Source organism: Electrophorus electricus, chromosome 14 (assembly GCF_041902795.1).
Source record: "Electrophorus electricus isolate QZ-2024a chromosome 14, ASM4190279v1, whole genome shotgun sequence".
Lineage (NCBI taxonomy): Eukaryota > Metazoa > Chordata > Actinopteri > Gymnotiformes > Gymnotidae > Electrophorus > Electrophorus electricus.
Window position 1 is genome coordinate 23,011,971 of NC_137510.1, and position 20,530 is coordinate 23,032,500.

General features: G+C 44.1%; 2 protein-coding genes across 20 annotated transcripts in view; both read right to left on the reverse strand.

Annotated features, from left to right (window-relative positions):
• Positions 1 to 10,112, reverse strand: part of col14a1a (collagen, type XIV, alpha 1a) — a 75,397-nt gene extending 65,285 nt beyond the window's left edge. For 8 of the 10 annotated variants that reach the window (XR_014116876.1, XR_004776569.2, XM_081696133.1 and 5 more), the window contains exons 1-3: positions 6,594 to 10,112; positions 5,390 to 5,514; positions 1,788 to 1,904 (exon numbers count right to left, since the gene is read on the reverse strand). Coding sequence is in view for 8 of the 10 variants with exons in the window: in XM_081696133.1 (XP_081552259.1) it covers positions 1,788 to 1,904; positions 5,390 to 5,456 (184 nt within the window). In the remaining 2 variants the exon portion in view is untranslated. The remainder of the gene's footprint in view (positions 1 to 1,787; positions 1,905 to 5,389; positions 5,515 to 6,593) is intronic. The other 2 variants (XM_035530672.2, XM_035530676.2) reach the window with 2 other exon arrangements.
• Positions 10,113 to 10,994: 882 nt separating this feature from the next.
• The window catches only part of deptor (DEP domain containing MTOR-interacting protein), a 29,670-nt gene continuing 20,134 nt past the window's right edge, over positions 10,995 to 20,530 (reverse strand). For 8 of the 10 annotated variants that reach the window (XM_026999074.3, XM_026999072.3, XM_026999073.3 and 5 more), the window contains 4 exons: positions 17,852 to 17,989; positions 15,089 to 15,159; positions 14,717 to 14,821; positions 10,995 to 12,942 (listed from right to left, as the gene is read on the reverse strand). In XM_026999074.3, the coding sequence (XP_026854875.2) occupies positions 12,814 to 12,942; positions 14,717 to 14,821; positions 15,089 to 15,159; positions 17,852 to 17,989 (443 nt within the window). In that variant the 3' untranslated portion in view covers positions 10,995 to 12,813. The other 2 variants (XR_014116810.1, XM_081695717.1) reach the window with 2 other exon arrangements.

Genomic DNA, 20,530 nt, shown 5'->3' on the forward strand with positions numbered 1-20,530 from the left:
TTCACATCACTGACCAGTGATGCCGATTCAAATCCCTGCGGACCACAAAGATATCAATTTGGGGCGGGGGGGTGGAAACTGCACTTGCTCAGCGGCTGCAGCGAGTGTGATTGGGGTTACGGAAGGCCGAAGAGGTTCAGCACTGAAGTTCCCAGTCTGCTGATGAGTGGGCACCACTTAAGAGAGAAGTGTGAGACAAAGGTGCCGTGGATCTGTCACCTGAAGCAAAACCTGGTGAGGGGACATCAAAGCACTCAATTTCTCATTTGTTTAAATGAGCCCAGGAGAGATACAAAGGACAAAATCAGTTTGGAGTGGTGGGTAGGTCAGCTCCATTGCTTTGATTTCTGCCACTGTGAAACTGAAGGCTTTTTCAAAGGAACTGGTTAATCTACAGCTACTGTTAAAACATTAACGCTTCCAGCTGTAAGCATCATGAGAACATTTGCCTCCTGTGTTTTCGTTTGAAAAGACAACACAAAATCCAAGATTTTCAGCCCAATAGTAAAGTTTAACTATGTTTGTTTAGTTTTGAGCTCAGCAGAGGCAATAGCCAGAGCCAAGTCTGACTGACAAAGAGCATCAGACTACAGTGGGAGCCCCTTTAGCTCTCAGATCAGGAAATCCATAACCGCAAAGACACTCTGCAGGACAGAATACAGATTTTCACAAACCATAAACCTGACATGACCTCTGTTGCTATTTTTCCTCTCTCTTCCCCTCTTCCCGCCCAGGGATGGTAGCATTGTTAAGGGATGTGGAACTCACTCAGCTGACATCTGATCCTGTAAACGCAGGATCCGATGGGGACCTCTCTGACCTGCTCCACTTGTGGTGCACCACCGCAGGCAGAGGGCTTCCACCCTACCCCACCCCAACAAAGAGCCACTGCAGCCTGTGGACACTGACAGACTCCAGCCATTGGCCGTCCTCGTTCTTCATATCGCTTGCACACCTCACGTCTTCCGACAGAATTAATGACAGCACTTCACACTGCTGTAGAGTTAGACTAAAGGCTGCTATAATTAAAACAGCTGCCCTTCCCATCTGTTAGAGCTGCTGGTCTAACTTCACTTAACCTCATAGCGGAAGCTGCTAAACGCCACTCTGAAAGCTTGAGTTTTCACCAAGAAATGAGCCAGACTGTTCTGAGCGTGTTTAGATTGTTATCCATAGGTGAGGGGTTTTAGGTCTTTAATAAAAGGACGAGCTCTAGGGCCTGATGGTTAATAAACACCTGACCTTCTCAAGATGCCCTGTTGTTGGCCAGGGCTTGGGCCCAGGGTTTGGGCCCAGGGCTTGGGCCCAGTGGTTAGGCTAGATCTGAGCTTAATCCAAGACCTCTTGTTGATATGTGTTTATAAACAGGCAGTCCTTTAGCAATAATGGGAAAGATATACATCTGCTTTGTCATTTGGGCCATACAATATGAACAAAATATCATATTCCAATTACATGGTTGCATATTACATTTGCAATATGATGCGTGACATTTCCATCAGAGGTTTTAAAAGATTGGGCTGCATGAGTGTCTGACTCATCACGCAGCACACAATTGGAATTTCTGTGCTTTGTTATAAACCTCAGTTGCTTTTTTTTTAAATATGATTTTTAAAAATCATTGTACAGCTCAAAGTGGTCCATTACTGTGAATGGATAAACTGTTAATATATGAATTTCTGAGTTAGGGATCCTTAAGCATTAAAAAAGTACATACAGGCACAACAAATATCAGAGAAAATGAATGGTGGTTTATCAAGGCCATTACACAGGTTCATGCTTCTTACCTGGCGCACTGTTGTAAATGAACCTATAGCCATCATATTCCCCCTTTGGCTCTTTCCATGAGACTTGTAACTTGCCTGGCCCCAGGACTTTAAACCGTATTCTTCGTGGACCTGGAACTGAAAGAGAAGAACCAGGATATTTCACCCTTCACACTGACCACCATGTAAGTGTCACATATTGCTGTATGTTGTGCGCATTCAAACTGAACACATTCCAGAAGCATGAAAAAGTGGAGAGGTAATGGCTTAGCTAACGCAGAAAAACAAACAATTCTACACATGCCTATATAACAAACCACACTCTCAGAGCAGCTTAAACAAGATCATTTACTTACAGAAATTTTAATTCATTATCATTTGGAGGATATTTTAATGTTATTTAAAGTTGGAGCATAGTGAGAGAAGATGGTACTAGAGAAGAGAATGTGGCTTATTAAACCTAGGCTAGAGACTACAGCACTATTCTCATAGCCAGGGATGGGTTTCGATCCAAATGGGCCAGTTCCTGCTCGAGCCAATCTTTTCAGTTCCACTTCAGAATCAGTACTGTATTCACTTCAGAATGTTTATTTGGAACATGCCAGAGTACTACATCAAATATTACGAAAACACGACACTGGAGAAAAAAGGATATCAAATACAGGCAAAGCATAGAGCACATAATGGATGCACTATTTTTTTTTCCAAATGTAACAATTTAATATGATTTTTCCTGTCTGAAACAGTTTGAAATTTTCCAGAACTTGGAAGTGCTGTAGTAGCAAAATGTAGGCCCAAAGAGTCTGTACCCATCCCTAACTATTTTAAAGACATGAAAGAGGTATTGGAGGACCAGTTCAGGAGACACCATTTCAAAGACTTTGAAATTTGCAACCAATTAGAACTTTTGTCTTGCTGATAAAAGGTCAGGTCATGCCAGCTCATTAGTCGTTAATGGAGAGCTTTGACCCCAAATTAGTTTTAAATGCCATAAAGTGTTAGCCCCGTGTGCCTGGCCACCACACCTGCTGTACATACATTTCTGCCGAGATGTATGTGTGTATGAGTCACAATGAAACCCCAAACTCTGTTTCATTCATCGTTACAGAAAGAAGTGAGAATGCCCATATTTTTTTAACATGCTACCAGTTATTTTATGTGTTACACTACAATAAAAATATATGTACTGAACTGTACTCCAAGTGTGGGCATTTTAAAAAAAAATGGGTTGGAAAGAAAATGTAGTCAGACACAAGCACCACTGAATGAAGTGAAAACTATGAGCGCATGTATAAGTAACAGAAACTGCTCTAAATTCACCAACCTGAAACTGAGGATTGGGTTTCTGATCTGCCGTCTCAAGAGAGCCTCCACTCCACACTCTTTTCTGCAGTCTCAAAACAGGCCTGTGCCTTTGATGGCCACTTTGTCAAACTGAAATACGTATGTACAGGAACACGACGCAAACATCTCATACAGGACGAAAGCGAGCGAGCCTGATGCTCCAGAGCGTGCCTAGACATCCCCCATTTGTGAAGCGTGGTAAGGGGGAAACATTGTCGCACGTGGCATACTCAAGAGCATTCGGGTCTGCACTTTTGATGAAGCGACTGGAAACAGGTCTGTGAAGGCACGGGAACGTTGAGGTGCTTGCACATGATCGGTGAATAAGAAAGAGGAAACATGGGGTGTTATGTCCCCTTCCAGACAGGACAAAGGCCCCTGAATCCTAAAAGAACTGCAGCTACTGCTGCTTTCCGGAGGATCACTCACGAAAGCGTCTCCACTTTTGACTTCCTCCCGCTTATCTAATTCACTCCCACTTTTCGGCAGTGGAGAGAGTGTTCGCGAAGACACAGAGATGGTTTGGCATGGCGCGCTTCTACCATCGCAAAGGTGAAACGCGACGACTCGTAACTTGAAAAGACAGGTACGAGCGGGAGGCCCCGTTCCTGTCTGTATTTTAGAGACGCACAGCTGCGAACCCAGCAGTCTTTGATGTGGCTATCTTTCATCCATTTGAAGACACTTGTGCTTTGGCAGATAGCACTTACTCCAAATCCCCAGGCTCCTTTTATCACTGCACTTCCGCTTACTTACCTGACAGAGAGCCACACGCCTCTTTTGAACCTTTATCTTTTAACAACATGGAAATCCCTGCCACGGGAATTAAGATATTAGCACCTGCAGGGGAGGGAAGAGTTGAGAATATTGTGTGCCCCGCCATCAAAGTTATTAATGGGATGCAAAATACCGCAAATCTGCACATTGTGGGAATTAGAGAGGGGTGAGATGATGGTTGACATGTCCCCAGTTTCAATGGAGGTGACATAGCTGTGGCTAGATTAACATAGTTCCACCGCAAAATGTGCAAATCATAGTATGCAAGTAAACTGGTGAATTTATGAACGTCAAAGATTTACATGCAAATCAAAATTACAATTACCCTTTTGTAAAAGCATTTTGTGTTTGTGCCAGACATATTTGTTTACTGTGCCTGTTGAGATTTGAGACACTCTGTTTCAAGGTGACATTTCGTTCTAATTTCGTGCTATTTCATTACAACTTTGTGCCTTAAAAATAGATTCTGTCAGGTGCAATAGCCTCACACAGTCTCATAGCACTGCAATCAAAATGGTTTTCATGAACATCCAGCACTCCCCATTCGTTTTCATCAAGTTTGGCACTTAGTTATTTTACACATTTTCTGTTCTATACATCTGGACTTTGACTTCAAATAAGAGCCAAAATACCAATGCGTGCGGCTCTGCCCATTAGATATAGCCTACACAATCTGTTTTTATTGTCCAGTAAACCAGCCTAAATTTCATCTTTATATTGTCTTATTTATCTCAGTGAAAGATACACACTCGTGCCTGTTAGCCTTTAGTGCCCTGTTACAGCACACAGTCACATATGGACACAAAGCACATTAAACACGCACATTAAATTAAAGAGTTTTTTCTCTCTTTTGGTGAAGAAATTTCCTGTGACTGAGTGAGAGCGTAGGCTGCCAATCAAACAGAGCAGAAAGTGACAGAGAGAGAGAGAGAGAGAGAGAGAGGGGGGATAGAAAGAGAGAAAGGTGAAGCAAAGCAAGAAAAAGAAGGGGGGGGAAACCCCATGCTTGCAGTCACCTTGCAGTGCCTTGCACTCTGGGAGCTGGCATGAATGCAAGGCTCCTTTGAAGCAGACCAGCCAATTATACATGTAAGTCCCCTTCAGGGATATCATATACATACCTTCTGATATAAAAGACAGAGATTTTCCTTGGTCTCTTTCTCTCACTGGCATAATGAAAACTATAAACCTCTGAACTTTTTAATTATTCATTCCCAATCTATGATGCATGTCAATGCAGTCACAAGTTGTAGCCTGATAATATGCATTTGTAGACGCTTCCTTTCCAAGCACAGTCAAGTTAGGATTACATGTAAACTGCCAGTTCATCTACAGTCTTCCATGTTGAGAATAAAATATATAAATATCGAACAAGAACGGCAACGCATTGCACAGTTTATACTCCACTTGAAACCCACATGAGCAGTGACCTTAGAAGGAAATTCCTTAACTGAAATTGCACGTGGCAGGAAGCGGGACTAGATTAAGAAATGTGGACTTACTTTGCCCTTTTACAGGGCTGGGAAATGGCATCAGTGCCAGGAAGACCAGTGGCCACCACGCCTTCATCCTGAACCCAAAGACCTGTATCCCGTCGAACGAGTGAGCGATGCTGCGCGTGCACCTACTGAGAGAGACAGAGAGAGAGAGAGAGAGAGAGAGAGAGAGAGAGAGAGAGAGAGAATGGAGGAGCGTGGACAAATTTGACTGAAGCAGCTCGGACCCAGCCTCGAGGGGGTTTCTCTCCAGGAGACGAGGAGGGGGAAGGGAGACATGATTCTCTGGGTCAGAAACAGCGAGGACTTTGTTGAGTTTTGATGGTCCACCAGTAAGAAGCACTTCCTGAATGCCATTGTTGTTCATGTGAACAAACAGATCACCACAAGCCCTTATCATTCACTTTGCAGGCTGGAAATACAGCTGCCAAGGACTGCTCAGTAGGACTGCGCTGGTTAGGTTTCTGCACTGTCAAACGACACTGTTTATCCTTTATCAAGCATTACTACCTGAACTACAAATATAATATACAATTACACACACACACACACACACACACACATAAAATTTGTTTACAATTATTGAACAAGTTTTTTTAATGAAATGAAGGCCCTATACATTTATTTATTTTGTAAACATCTGACGACACAGGCGTTGCCTGTACTTTTACATGTTTTTTTAACAAGGTGTACACTATTTATATTTCTCAAAGCTTCGCTAAATCCAGATTTTTGAAAGGTGCTGTAACCTATAAGGTTCAGTCACCTGCCTTCGATCTTTTCACCAAACGCTGGATTTAAGTTTTGTACGCGCCTTAAACTTATCCACTTCATCACATAATAATGTGAACCACATAATAATAATAATAATAATCATAATCATAATCACAATAATCATAATAATCATAATAATGAATGCGATAACAATGATTTGGCACATTTATGCAATCTTTACCCATAAAGTCAACTGCTTGATACAAAGCTCCGAAAGGTTAATAGTTAACTTGAGCTACAAAAACAACACAATCATATTCCTTGGCTTTGAACTTTTTTTTTTTTGGTTGTTCCCAATGCGCAATACTCGGCGAGTAACCTGCGAGCTGTCTCTTTGGAAATGTATCGCCAGTGCCAAATCCCGTCTCTTTCGTTTTATTAATTCTCTATCTTCGGAAGCCTATTCGGAGGTAAAGACGCGAGTATCCAGCCTTACCTGGCACACCATCCAACTGAGAGAAAACAATCCGTGTGCGCCGAACGCGCTCGGATAGATACCCAGAGACAGCGGCTCTCTTTTTGAATTCCCCAGTCCCTGTTTCCAGAAGGTTTAGACGCCAGCTCGGTGTGGGTGTTCCGTCCTTACTTGGCCGTTTCTTCCCTGCTCTCCAGTCCTTCACCTCATCTCATCCTTAATCCCAGCGGGAAAAACAGCTCCGCGCCACCAATTGCGGCGTTGGGACGGACGAGGCGCGGGAAGGTGTAACCTCTCAAAACCAGAGACCGCTGTTCGACGTTTGAAATGGTGTCCTGCTCTACAGCTCACTACTTTATAATAAAGTCTTTTTGTGACAGGGACCTAATTGAGCTCTAAACTATGAAACGAGCTCTTCTCGGGTCTTTTTCAAGTGACTCGAGCGTTCTGAACGTGAAGGCAAAGCGAGGCGCAGATGATTTACTTCTTTCTTTCTGATTTGAAAGTGTGACGATAGGTCCTTCTTGTTTTAGGCGGCGACGATAAGATATCTCAAAATTCGGGCTGGGTTTAGTCCGCAGATACCAAAAAAAATAATTATAGCTTTATAGCTTATTAGGCTACGCCGTTGCTTTTATATCCCCTTTTATAGTCTGAGGTATATTACAGCATTAACGCAGGAGCCAATTGATCGGTCTAAGCCAAAATAGCTGAAACAAAACACTTTTGGGCCAAGGAAAATCCAACAGGAAAAATAAATGTACAAAAACAGATGAACTAACGAATCACCTGTTCTGCGCTAAAGAAATAAAGCACCTTGAGCAGGTGTGAGATGAGTTCCACTAGTGAATCAGCATTCGAACTTCTCCTTCACAGGCCTCAAGGATGAACAATACACTCTTGAGACTTGGTACTCTTAGACCTGACCAGGGTTTCACAAAGCCTTGCCATTTGGCTCTGGGCCTTTTGTTAAGAAAGAAAATCTCAAGAGAATACTTCTCATGCAAGATAAGACTAAAAGGAACTAGAATATGGGAACAATCTCAATGAGGCAATGCTAGCAATTGTAGTGCTACAATGCTAGATACTGACACAGCAGCCTGCACCATGTCATCTCACTACAGCAATCCTTCTAAAATGATTTGCCATGAAATAAAGTGGTAAATGTACAAAGTATTAAATAGTATATTTCGTGAAACATGGAGTAAACACATAATGCTATTTATGTTTATGTATTAAGTTAATATGCCTGCCATGTTCCAAACTTTCCACAACCTTTAGATTTCCAGCTACAAAAAAAAAAAAAAAAGAAGAAGAAGAAAAAGGAAAAACTCCCTCAACATCTTACAAACGCAACTTTGCCATCAAAGCTATGCTCCTGGGGTGTCACATTCTCACCTCTTTTTCCTTGCAGGCTTATTACTATAGCAATCCACACTAAGAGCAAGCTTAGTTATGACAGTTCTGCATAGACTGTTGGTTTCATTCACTGGTGCTCAGGCCACGCATATCGCTGAACTGGGTCTCACATGTGAAATGAAGCGGCTCCCAGCAGCAGTCCATTGAAGGGGAGGTGACACCTGGTTTTCTTGCTGGGACAATGAAGCCATGAGCTCTCCCAGTCCTGAGTGGCCTATTCCCAAATGACAAGCCAGGCCATAATGAAGGATTGAGAGCTAATCAGAGGGTTCATTCAGCAGGCTCCCAGGGAAACTCGCCTTGCTCAACGTCTCCTAATTAAGCGTGGGACACAGCAGGGAATGGCGATGAATAGCACACTGCAGGACTCCTGAAGATGTTTCAGAATCACAGATGCCACAGCATAGACGTACAGAAACCCAAACCTCAACAACTAACACATACTCTCTCTCTCTCTCTCTCTCTCTCTCTCACACACACACACACACACACACACACACACACACACACACACACACACACACACACACACACACACACACACATACAAATACACCAATACATCAACAAATGACCCGGTAAAACAAATCGGATAAAACTTAGGTCTATTAAGTTTTGTGAGAAACCTTTTTAGGTATCTGTATGGCTGTTCCGGCAGAGTATACCTTAGGCAGAACATGAGACCTACCAAAGGTATCCCTACCAATCTCCAGCAAGGTCACTGGTGTTAAAAACCAAACTTTGCCTAGAACATTATCCAGAGATGACTCATGGCCATGCCGACTGTAGCCATGCACTCATTCGAGAGATTCATCTCCTGCCAAGGTTTCCATAACCGTCGCTTACAGATGCCACAGAAAATATGCTTCAACTCAGAATCATCCAGTGAGCTTTTTACTGCATTTTCATCTTGTTTCTTTGCAATAGTACCCCTTGGCAATAGTAACAAGTGATCTGACAGGGAAATGATATGTAGAAACATAATTTGGTGGGTTAAACTGTTTCAATCGGCATGCCAAATGTGCCTGACTGCTGCAGGTGAGAAAGGGGCATGATAGGGATTCATCCACCACCTGGTACTGAGAGGTGTGGCCTGCTCAAGAGGAAGAGAAGCCTGGCCCTCCTCTTTAGCTCTGATATGGAACAGCATCACTTGGGTCTGTTATAATATTAATTTGTCTCTACTATATAATGGCCTTTAGTTCTCTGTAATTACAAGGTAACTTCAGCAAGAGAACTTTGGTATAAATATACTGCTATACAGTCTGCTCTTTATTCTCAGCATACTGCAACCAAACTAACACTTCTGAGATGACAGGAAAATTAATGGTGAACTTATTTTTGTAGTTACTATAGAAACATACTGTCAAGAGACTTATTATCAAGGAAAATATGTAAAGAGTTCAAGTTCAAGTTCGGTTTATTCGTCACATACATAGTCATACACAGTATGACTATGTACACACATACGCAGTGAAAACGCAGTGAGATGGTGGAGAGTGCTCTGTCCAAACTGAGGAAAGGAAACAGGGGTGCATAGAGAAAAATGTATATATGCAAGATAAATATATAAATAATATAAGACTTTACATTATTGTGGTATTTCTGGAGATCACTAATTTTGTTTATTGCTGGAAACCCCTCTGTTGCGGTACGCTTCCTGCTTTGAACACCTGAAATCCTACGCTCCTGCTCTGTCCCTTACATGCTGTTGCTATCTACTGACCAGATTCAGAAGTTTGCGTGTTTGGCTTTTCAGTGGTTTCTCCTTCTATCTATATTCTCTCCTACACTGTTGTCCCACAGTTTGTTAATACAAAGAATGTGACGGAACTTTGCAAATTCAGCAGTGTTCATTAAAAGTGGTGGCAGGCAAAATGGGGCAGGAATGACTGGAGCCAGAGTGAAGGAAGTGCGGCTTGAGTTCTGAAAACTTTGGGAAGTACCCATGACTCCCCCTTGCCTGTTCAACAAAAGCCATATCTCAGCATATTCCCTTCAGACCACTCCTCCACATTGGAAATGCTTATTACAGTATTGCCAAAAAAAGAGATGGAAACATACATTGTAGAGTAAAATAATTAAGCAAGTATAGTTTCAGTGTGTGTGTGTGTGTGTGTGTGATTTATATATATATATATATATATATATATATATATATATATATATATATATATATATATATATATATATATATATATATATATATATACATACACACACACACACACACACACACACACACACACACACACACACACACACACACATAAAGTACAAGAGCATAATATTAAGTTTTGATGATCACACTTTACGGGTTTGCTGTTTTCCCTGTCCAAACATTGTATGCTACTGACCTCTTGTGGTCAAAAATCGCCAAGACATGTCATGCTTCATTGTAAATGAGCTACTTTATCTAGGAATGTAAATTACACTTTGTGTAGCTAAAAGCAAAGATTAAGGAACGAATTGGCATCATATTGCAGGCGTTTTTTTATTCTAGAAAAAAATTAAAAACTGTATTCTAGTATCCTATTGTATCCTAATGCACCCTATATAAATTGTCACCTCTTCGTTTATGTAGATTACATGTTTTGCTCTTGAGCACATATTTAGAATATGCAACCCTTATGAAGTTTTAAATCTACCTTCTGCGATATTTCATTCAGTGTGCTATAGTATTCATAAATCTTAAGCAATGCTTGTTTTCACCAAAGGGGGGCGCTAGTGCAACATTTACTCCTTTTGGGTGTAACCAGAATTAGTAATTAGTTACTCACAAAATACAGCAGGCGCATACACACATGGCCCACAGGGAGATAAAGATACGACAGTAAAGAGAGGACTTGCCACCTTCAAGGTCCGTCAAAGAATAAAGATCCTCGCTAAAACCAGTAGACTTTAGTTGCAGGGATAGTTTGAGTTAGCCAAACAGGCAACACTAGCCTCTGTTGTGAAACACTGTTGTATTACCTCCACTACACACAAGAGACACCTCTGCAGTCCATTCAAATTTGTTTAATAAAACATTTATCAACAGACACATGATTTTTGAACTGTACTGCAACACACACACACACACACACACACACACACACACACACACACACACACACACACACACACACACACAGCCTTCATCTTATTTCTCACATCTTATTCATTTGTATTGTGTAAAGCAGTAAGTGCTATATATCTCCACATCCCCTGGCTTCATATTCTCTCATTTGATCATAAAGCACAACTAACATCACGTGATTTTTTTTTTTCAGTTTACACAGTCCTGTGCCTGGGGCCTCACGGCAGATAGCAGCCTGCTGGTGCAGAGAGATTATCCCAAATAACGGAACGCTGATTGTCAGCACTATATCAAGCACCTACACCATGGAGAACTACAGAGAGAGAGAGCGGGACGCACAGCGGGGATGAGTGGAGGGTGTCAGGAGGCCATCGGCCGTGTTGGGGGCAGTAAGGATATGTGAAACCAGTCTGTTTTGACTTCACATGTCGCCTTGCAAATTACCCCAAAGTTCAAAGTAAGGCATGAAGAAGATGGCAGTAATATGGCCTGGCAGTGGAGATTCAGTGGACAGCACTATGTCTGTCTCCAGTGGAGCCCCCTAGTGTTCTGTATGTATGAATGGTACTCTGTCCTCAGCAAAGGACTCCCGCCTGCTAGCAAGCACTATTTATACAGCTTACACGAACCCTCATGCACGGGATTGCTTCACACATTTAGCACTACATACCTTTTAGATTTCATTTTCTACACATAAAATGATCCTTTTGATAATTGCATTCTGTGTCGAGTGGCTTTAAATACTGTTTTTGCTATTATTGCTGTTGTCAACTTTTAGAATATTACACACATTAGACAATATGGCTCTCTTCTATTTATATGCAACTTATTTATTTGGCTAGATTAATTTGTGTTTAGGACAATACTATCAGTAACTAAGCTCTTCTGCTTATATAGAGTACTACAAGACTGTCTTCCAGTTGCATGTCAGACATTTCTACAAGATGTAGAAATTAGTTAAGTGTAATGGTTTAATTCAATGATTAAATGGGCAACGAGTCCTTAACTTTCAGTAAGACACCTATAGATTAAATCATATGTAAATCCTAAGTACTATAGTTATTTTAGTCATGAACATTTTTTTTTCTTTGTTAAAGTGTAAACAATGTGCATACCAACAAGTTTCTGGCAGTACAGAATTAAAGGACACCCCCATAGATTCCTGACTAAAATGCACTGGTGTCTCAGGATATGACCTACTGACGTTTCATTGGGAAAATGTCTGGAATCAGCAAACCACCAAATTGCTCTCTATGCTTGGCTACACTGTACCACTGCCTCACAATAGTCAATTGTTCCCAGCCTTGCGCAGCTGGCTATAACCTCTTTCAATCCATGAATGAGGAACCGAACTGACCAGCAAAAGAGGAGAATGAAGCTCCTGTCTACTGCATGAATGCCACAAATCAACAGGTCTGGCATGGGTTCCACAAGAAATGTCCTTCCCTGCTGACACAGGGGCTTGTTTTAAAGTCATCACAGATAGTGATGAGTCTTTGGGGGCTGAACGAGAGATGTCAGGATCTGCTCAGTCTGTTGATGGAGCTGATGACTTGACAAACAGCAATGATGCGGTTGTCAAACAAATGGGCCTGTAACTCTAGAGCATTCTGCTGAAGACTCCACTACAAAGAGTTCAACCAAGGGCCCTCACTGACACTATGATGTCTAGCAAAGAGAGAGATCGAAAAAAACAAGTGAGAGAGAATGAATGGGAGGGTGAGGAGGAGCAAGAACGTGTCTTCAGTATTCCATCTCCTCCATGACTTCCATGACCACAGTCCTGGGTCCTGTGAGAATTAGGTTGCTCACAGTCCTGTAGTCGAGATTTAGCACGTTGAGTCCATTGACCGAAACCACAAACTGACACACCTAGAAAGGGGAGGGCAAGAGAGAGAGGAGTTGGTCAGAAGGAAAACCACGACTGAAGGTTAATGTGAAATCCACTCGCAGAATGACATTAGCCTAATGGTTTGCCATTAAAAGACTGTTGAAGAAATGTCTGTGCTATAATGGTGCTGACATGAAATTAGCGGCAATCACGTGCCACCTGACGACATAGCGCGACAAGTAACGTGTTAAAACAACAAAGTGAGCTCCAGCTGAAGCGTGGAGGAGTGCAGTGTGCTGACAGCAGGACTGGTCAGTGAGGTCAGCTCCACTGCTGGACCTCTGCACCCGCCCACCCTTCGGCAACTACATCAAAAATGCTGCGCGGCTTTCCTTGGCTCGACTCCAGCCCTGACCCCAGCACCCGTCACAGAGAGGGTTCTTGGTAGGAATGTACACTAAAGGACAAGGAGGACTAACTGCCTTTAACTACACATCGATTAACCCTTTCACCACCGCCTAGGCTATACTTCAGTGTTTATCCCACTGTCTTTTTCTTCAGTCCCAGACAGTTTAAGAGATCCTCCACTGTCTTCTCTAATCTCATCTTAGCATATCATAATGAACTGAAGTCTGCAGGAACAGCTATCTAACTCTTAAGCTGTGAATTGGACTACCTATTGACTCTGGGCAGGTGGTCTGCACTACAGGATGTTGATGGGGATTAAGGTATGCAGTTATTTTTGAGTTGACCAAATGTCATTTTCTAAATCTGAACAGTGAGGAGTAAAAGAAAACAAGCCTATAGCCTACTCTGCTTTGTTCTCCCTCTGTTAAACATGATTGGTATATTCTTCATTCCCCCTCTGTTAAACATTATTGGTTTCTTCTTTGAAGGATTAGTAAAATGTCCAAGCTCAAGTTCTTGGAAACATTAAACATATTCCAAGAAGCGCTAAATACAAACATTCAGTCTGACTGTCTTATATCAACAACAAATTAGCCTTAATAAAGTGCACTTGCTTACAAGCATTGATGTATGTAGTTATTATCACACTCTGAGTTTTTCAAGCAGCTCAGAAGTGTGAAATTGTGAAATTGAGATTCAACAAGGTGGTTCACAACGGAAAATGTTTGTCTAGGCAATGACTACAAGTATTATTAGCTGCTAAGCACCACACTCATTAGTCTTATTTTCTACATTTGAGAGAAGTGCTCAAACTGCAGTGCTGCGTCTCTGATCTCCAGGTCCACTCGCAGCCTGGGGAACAACTGCACAAGCCGCGCCGCACAGTAGCCGAGCAGGGGACTGAGGACCGCTACGGCGTGCTGAGCGTGTGTGTGTAAACAGCACAAATGAGCATGCAAACAGGCATACTGCCGCAGTGTGTAAACATTCCCATTTGTAATAAAATTCAGAAATGGAGTTCAAAGGGGAAACGGTACAGTTGCCAGAAGCCAGAAGTTCTATTAGGTGTGCGGTATATTTGGCTTAGGTGTGAGCTTATGCTATACCAGAGCACACACAAAACACGCACATCCGCGCACACACGACTTGCTGTATAACCGACTTTACAATGAGGGATCACCTTTATATTTGATCTATTCATGAATAATCCACTCCTGCAAGGGTCAAATGTCACACACACGATTTTCCATGATTTCCTAACTGAGTGATCCCCACGCTCCCTTTACCCCCTCCCTCTAAACTGCGCCCGAAGTCAGTGGTGGGGTCACAGCGAGCGTGTTCCCCTCGGAGTTGATATATAAGCTACGCTGCGCGTCCAGCTCTTGTGCCGGCGCTCCGTGAGCGCACCTTCATCCCAGCCGCAGCTGCGGGTCCACCGGGGTCAACAGCCTGGATGTGGCAGGGTTTACTTCCCCTCACCACAAAGCCCCAGCCCACCGCATCACCTACGATCTGAACACACACACACACACACACACACACACACACACACACACACACACACACACACACACACACACACACACACACACACACAGTCAGCCAATCGAAAAAGCCACTTTATGGGCTTTCGGTGTCACTCCAAAAAGCTGAGTAGACGTGACCCAGGAGAGGAACAGCCCAAAGCTGATAATGAGGCAGTTTTGTTGTGTTATAACAAACATGTAGACATATAACAGTGCGTGTGTGTGTGTGTGTGTGTGTGTGCGCGCAACTTACAGTGAATGTTTTCTTCATAAAGGGCCCTCCATGTGACTGCAGCTCCTCCGGGCTAACTTGTCTCTTTAACACTGTGTGAGAAACGCACAAACCAACACACACACACAAGCATACAGAGAGCTCTAATCAGACTGTTATAGGGTGTGTGGTGGGTCTGTCAGTGATGATATCAGTGACACACATCACCATGGTGCACTCATCTAAAGAGTTAGTCATTCCCCTGTTCCATCTACCACTATTGCGATCAGGACGGTTAGGTTTGTCCTGCTCAAACGTTCTACGCACATGTCCACAGCCGTTACGTCGCCATTCCAGACTCAGACTCGCCACTGATCCCTCAGCTCAGGCTCGGGGGCCAGTGGACCATTCCGGCTCTCTGACGCCAGCTGTGATGCTGCGTCACACACTTGCTCTCGGATTCCCATCTCTTTCTCCCACAGCCATTCCAATACGTACAGAATTGGACTTTAAAACACAAAACACACGCAGTAGCGTGACGCTGTGCATAAAAGGGCAGCGTGGAGTGTTGACAGAGTCTTTGCTTGTCCTTGCTTGTGTGTGTGTGTGTGGAGGGGGGTGTATGTGTGTGTGGGAAGAGAAAGAAACTGGGAACATGGGAGACAAAGGGGAGCAGAGAGAGCGAGCGAGAGAGAGAGACATGTTGAGAAAATCATCAAAGTTTAGTTGTTCTAAAACTGCATATGTGGTACAGGAGTTAATCACTTCAATATAATATAATTTGAGAAAGTATAACACTTTGCAATGGTTAATTTGATATTTATTATGGGAGGAGACCTGAGGCATGCTGGGATTGGTGGAGCAGAGAGGCCAATAAGAAGCCACATAGCTGCCAAAATGAGGCACTCACTTGCTAGCACACATACACGCACGCACGCACGCACACACACACGTGCACGCACACACACGTGTGCACACACACACACACACACACGTGCACACACACACACACACGTGCACACACACACACACACGTGCACACACACACACACACACACACACACACACACACACACACACGTGCACACACGCACGCGCGCTCCACTGTCTTACATAAAAGCTTACAAGAGGTGACAATGCAGTGTCTAAGGGGTCAACATTCATGAAGTGCTTGCTTTTCCTAGCCAGACATTATAAAATAGTTCTTGGAATCTGCAAGAGCAGAGAAGAGTGTTTGGACTGTGGGAGGTTTGCCTTCTCTGGCTCGTGCATCTCATACAGGCCTCTGTGTGTGTGAGCTCAGAGCACTGGCAGAGGAGTGAGTTATTTGGTATGAGCCCACGGCTACTCCTGCAGTGGCTGTGGAATGCTCCGGAACCCTCATGCTTTAGCGTCTAAGCATCCTTTGAGAGCCATGGAGACCTATGTTTTAATTTGGTGTGGTAGTGAAGGAAGAGTGTTTTGTGTATGTGCATGTGTGCGTGCGAGCATGTGTGTGTGTGCGTGTGTGTGTGTGTGTGTGTGTGTGTGTGTGTGTGTGTGTGTGTAGCTGTGGTGAAACTGCACAGCTCTGCTGCATGCCTGCTGGCTGTGCTCCCTGTCTCTCCCTTTGAGGGACTAAATGTGCTTGCCAGACATGGACAAACACACACGCACGCACATACAAACACACACACACACACACACACACACAGACAGAGAGAGAGAGAGATCCAGGCTCCCAGTAAGAGTGGTTTGTACTGGGTCAGAGGGTATACTCTATAACACACTGCTTCTCTGCAGCCTAGTGAGAAGGCGAAGGCAGGCTTCAGCAGAGAGTAAGAGAACAGAGAATGAGAGTGAAAAGATGGAGAGGACAACAGAGAGACAGGAAGTTGCACGGAGGAAAAGCAAGAGCTGGTTGTTGGAATTCAGAGGGCTGAGAGCTCCACCGTGAGCAGCTCTCCTGCAGAAAAGATAACAAGACAGCAAATACATGTCACTGCATAATGTCCTAATATCATTACTGTGTTCTGCCAAACATGAGCTGCAGCTCGTCTCTCTCTGTGATTGCAGAGGTAAACTGTGGAGCGCTGGTGCAGGCCGGGACCGCGGCCGCGCTATGACAACGAGCACTGGCAGCACTGCGGATGGGAAAGCGTTTACGGGAGAGGGCCTGGTCCTCTTGGGATCACTGTCAAAATTTTAACAGCCCAATTACCGTGCAGTACAACAGAGAGGGGGATGTGCTCATACAACGTTTATGACCTGAAAGCAAACAAACCCATCACCTCCTGACCCTCTCGGGCAGCTTTTCCTGTCAGTGGAGAACATTGCAGTGGTCTCGCTAAAACGCTGGGACTCCAAGACCGCTAGGAGCCGGGCTGCATTCAGACAGTGCTCCTGTGCGACACTCATTGGCATTCGCTTCGAGGAACGGGTGTGTGTGTTAGGCGTGCGCTGTAAATTTCAACCGTACATGTAAGTGATGAGGTTGCTAAGGCTCTAAGCCCTGCTGAGTGGGAAGGAAGAGACCGAGAAAGAGAGATCGGCTTCACAGTTGGGAGTGTGGTAAGTGGAGTGGAGTCAGTGTAGGATATATGGATATATGGATATATGGACAATGACCGAACTTGACTGACTTGAGTTGCTGTAAATTCACACTCCCAACACATGGTGACTATTATTACAGCAACATCAATTAAGGTCAGCTTAGCTCCACCTCGGCTGGGACTGCTTCCAGAAACTCGTATATTTAACACAGTAATATTAGAGCGTTGTGGAGATGCTGTACTTTTGCAATTATGGGGGGGGGGAGGGTCTTACCAGACTTGGGGTTGCAGAGTACAGGAGGACTGCTGCTCAGGGTGGGGCTGCTGCTGTAGTAGCCGCTGCTACCACAACTGCTGCTCATACTGCCGCGCCTCACTGCCGACACCACCCGAATCTCTTTAGTGGGACTCACTGGAGAGAGAGACAGAGAGAACCACAAACACAGCAATTAGCCTACACCTCCGCTTACTGACTTAGGCTGAAAATCTATCTGCTAAGAGCACCTGGCAGAGTCCTGACTGTAAATCATTAAAACGGCAGGCTGAATATTTAGTTACTAAACTTAAGATACATTGTTCAGTAAGTACTGTCAACTGTTCAGTAACTACACAAGTTAAAAATGAAAGATACACAGTTAAATCACTGACATTAAATGGTATTTAAAGGTTTTAGACATATATATATGGACATATAGAGCCTTTTCCTAAAACCTTCTATATACACAATGCATGACCACACTATTGGAACATCTTTCCAGCCATTGGTTTTACTTCCCCTTTCGACATGTGCTTGATAAACTTTCTTATGTATGTTATGCACATTTCCTCAGACGCACACAGACAATCCCACACACAATCCCACACAATGTGGCTGCTGCAATGAAGATATAACATTTGATATAAGACTGACGGAGATCTTACACACACGCACGCACGCACGCACGCACGCACACACACACACACACACACACACACACACACACACCGCACACACACACACACACACACACACACACACACACCGCACGCACACCACACACACACACACCACACACACACACCGCACGCACACACACACACCGCACGCACACACACACACACGCACACACACACACACACACGCACACACACACACACACACACCGCACGCACACACACCGCACGCACACACACCGCACGCACACACCGCACGCACACCGCACGCACACACACACACACACACACACACCGCATGCACACCGCACGCACACCGCACGCACACCGCACGCACACACACACAAACACACACCGCACGCACACACACACACACACGCACACACCGCACGCACACACACACACACACACACACACACCGCACGCACACCGCGCGCGCACACACACACACACACACCGCACGCACACCGCACGCACACACACACACACACACACTGCGCGCACACCGCGCGCACACACACACACACACACCGCACGCACATTGCGCACACACACACACACACACACACACACACACACCGCACGCACACACACACACACACACCGCGCACACACACACACACACACACACACCGCACGCACACACACACACACACACACACCGCACGCACACACACACACACGTGCGCGCACACACGCGCACACACGCACACACACGCACACACACACACAGACACCGCGCGCACACACACACACACACACACACACCGCACGCACACCGCGCACACACGCGCGCACACACACACACACACATTCCATTCAGCTAAGAGAAGAGGAACAGAATGTCTCTCTCCCAGTACCCTGATCTCATTTCCTCTGCTATAAAACACGGCAGCACCCAGTGTCATTTTATCCACCCCAAACCCTCCTCTCACTACACCCCCGCATGCACGGAGCAGACACAGCACTAACATTTACAAAGGAACAATTCACCAGTGAATCCCCTGGTCAGAATTAAAGGTTAAAGGGCAGGGTGACCTTTCCAGGGAGGAGTAAGCTGTCACTGGGCTTTCTGTGGTCAGGACCGTGAGTCTCTCTCTAACCGGGGTAGAGTTCTAAAGTAAATAAGCATGTAGTCACTGTTACTCCGTACGCTCATACACGATTGATCAGAGTTGGTGTTATACCATGAACAGTACCGTAACAATTCAAGCTTCATGACAAATGATTGATTCTGATCCTGTAATGCATTAATGAGCCACAATGTGTGATATGTTAATGAACTGCAAGATTCTTGAGAGAAACTGGAATTTGCAACTTGGCCATATTAGTTTCTTTACATCTATTCGGTAATTTGGCATGTTTCAGTAAACCATTGTCCTTGTTCTCAAGCAAAACACACAAAATCAGCAACAGAATGAAGCACTGTGTGTCGAACTATAAAAACAGAAAAGCTACAGCGGTACAGTTAAACCAGTTTATCAGGATCGTCCACTGAACTGCATACATGTCATGAAATTTTAGGTTTATTTTTAAAGTTAAACTTTTTATTCTATCACTCTTGGAAATAAAAAAAAGGAATATGAAATTAAGTTATGTTTTCATGATTAAAGAGCTGATTGTAATGAACAAAATTCAGCAATCTGTATTTTTTTTTACCTGAAAAACCTCAGCACTACTGTGAAATTAAATGTTACTCCCAACACTGAGCTATGTTTGCAGAAATGTGGTAAATAATTAGAGTATAACTAGAATGGCTTCTAATTTTAAATAAGTAGTATATAGCAATCTAGTGTACATGTCTGCACATGATGCTGTCGGATAAAGACGCCCCATCACGTGGACAATAAGACTAGAAGGAAGAGACCCACTATGGGCTATAACAGAGACCCTCCACAATGGGCTATAACAGAGACGTGTAGACCCTCCACTATGGGCTATAACAGAGACGTGTAGACCCTCCACTATGGGCTATAACAGAGACGCGTAGACCCTCCACTATGGGCTATAACAGAGACGC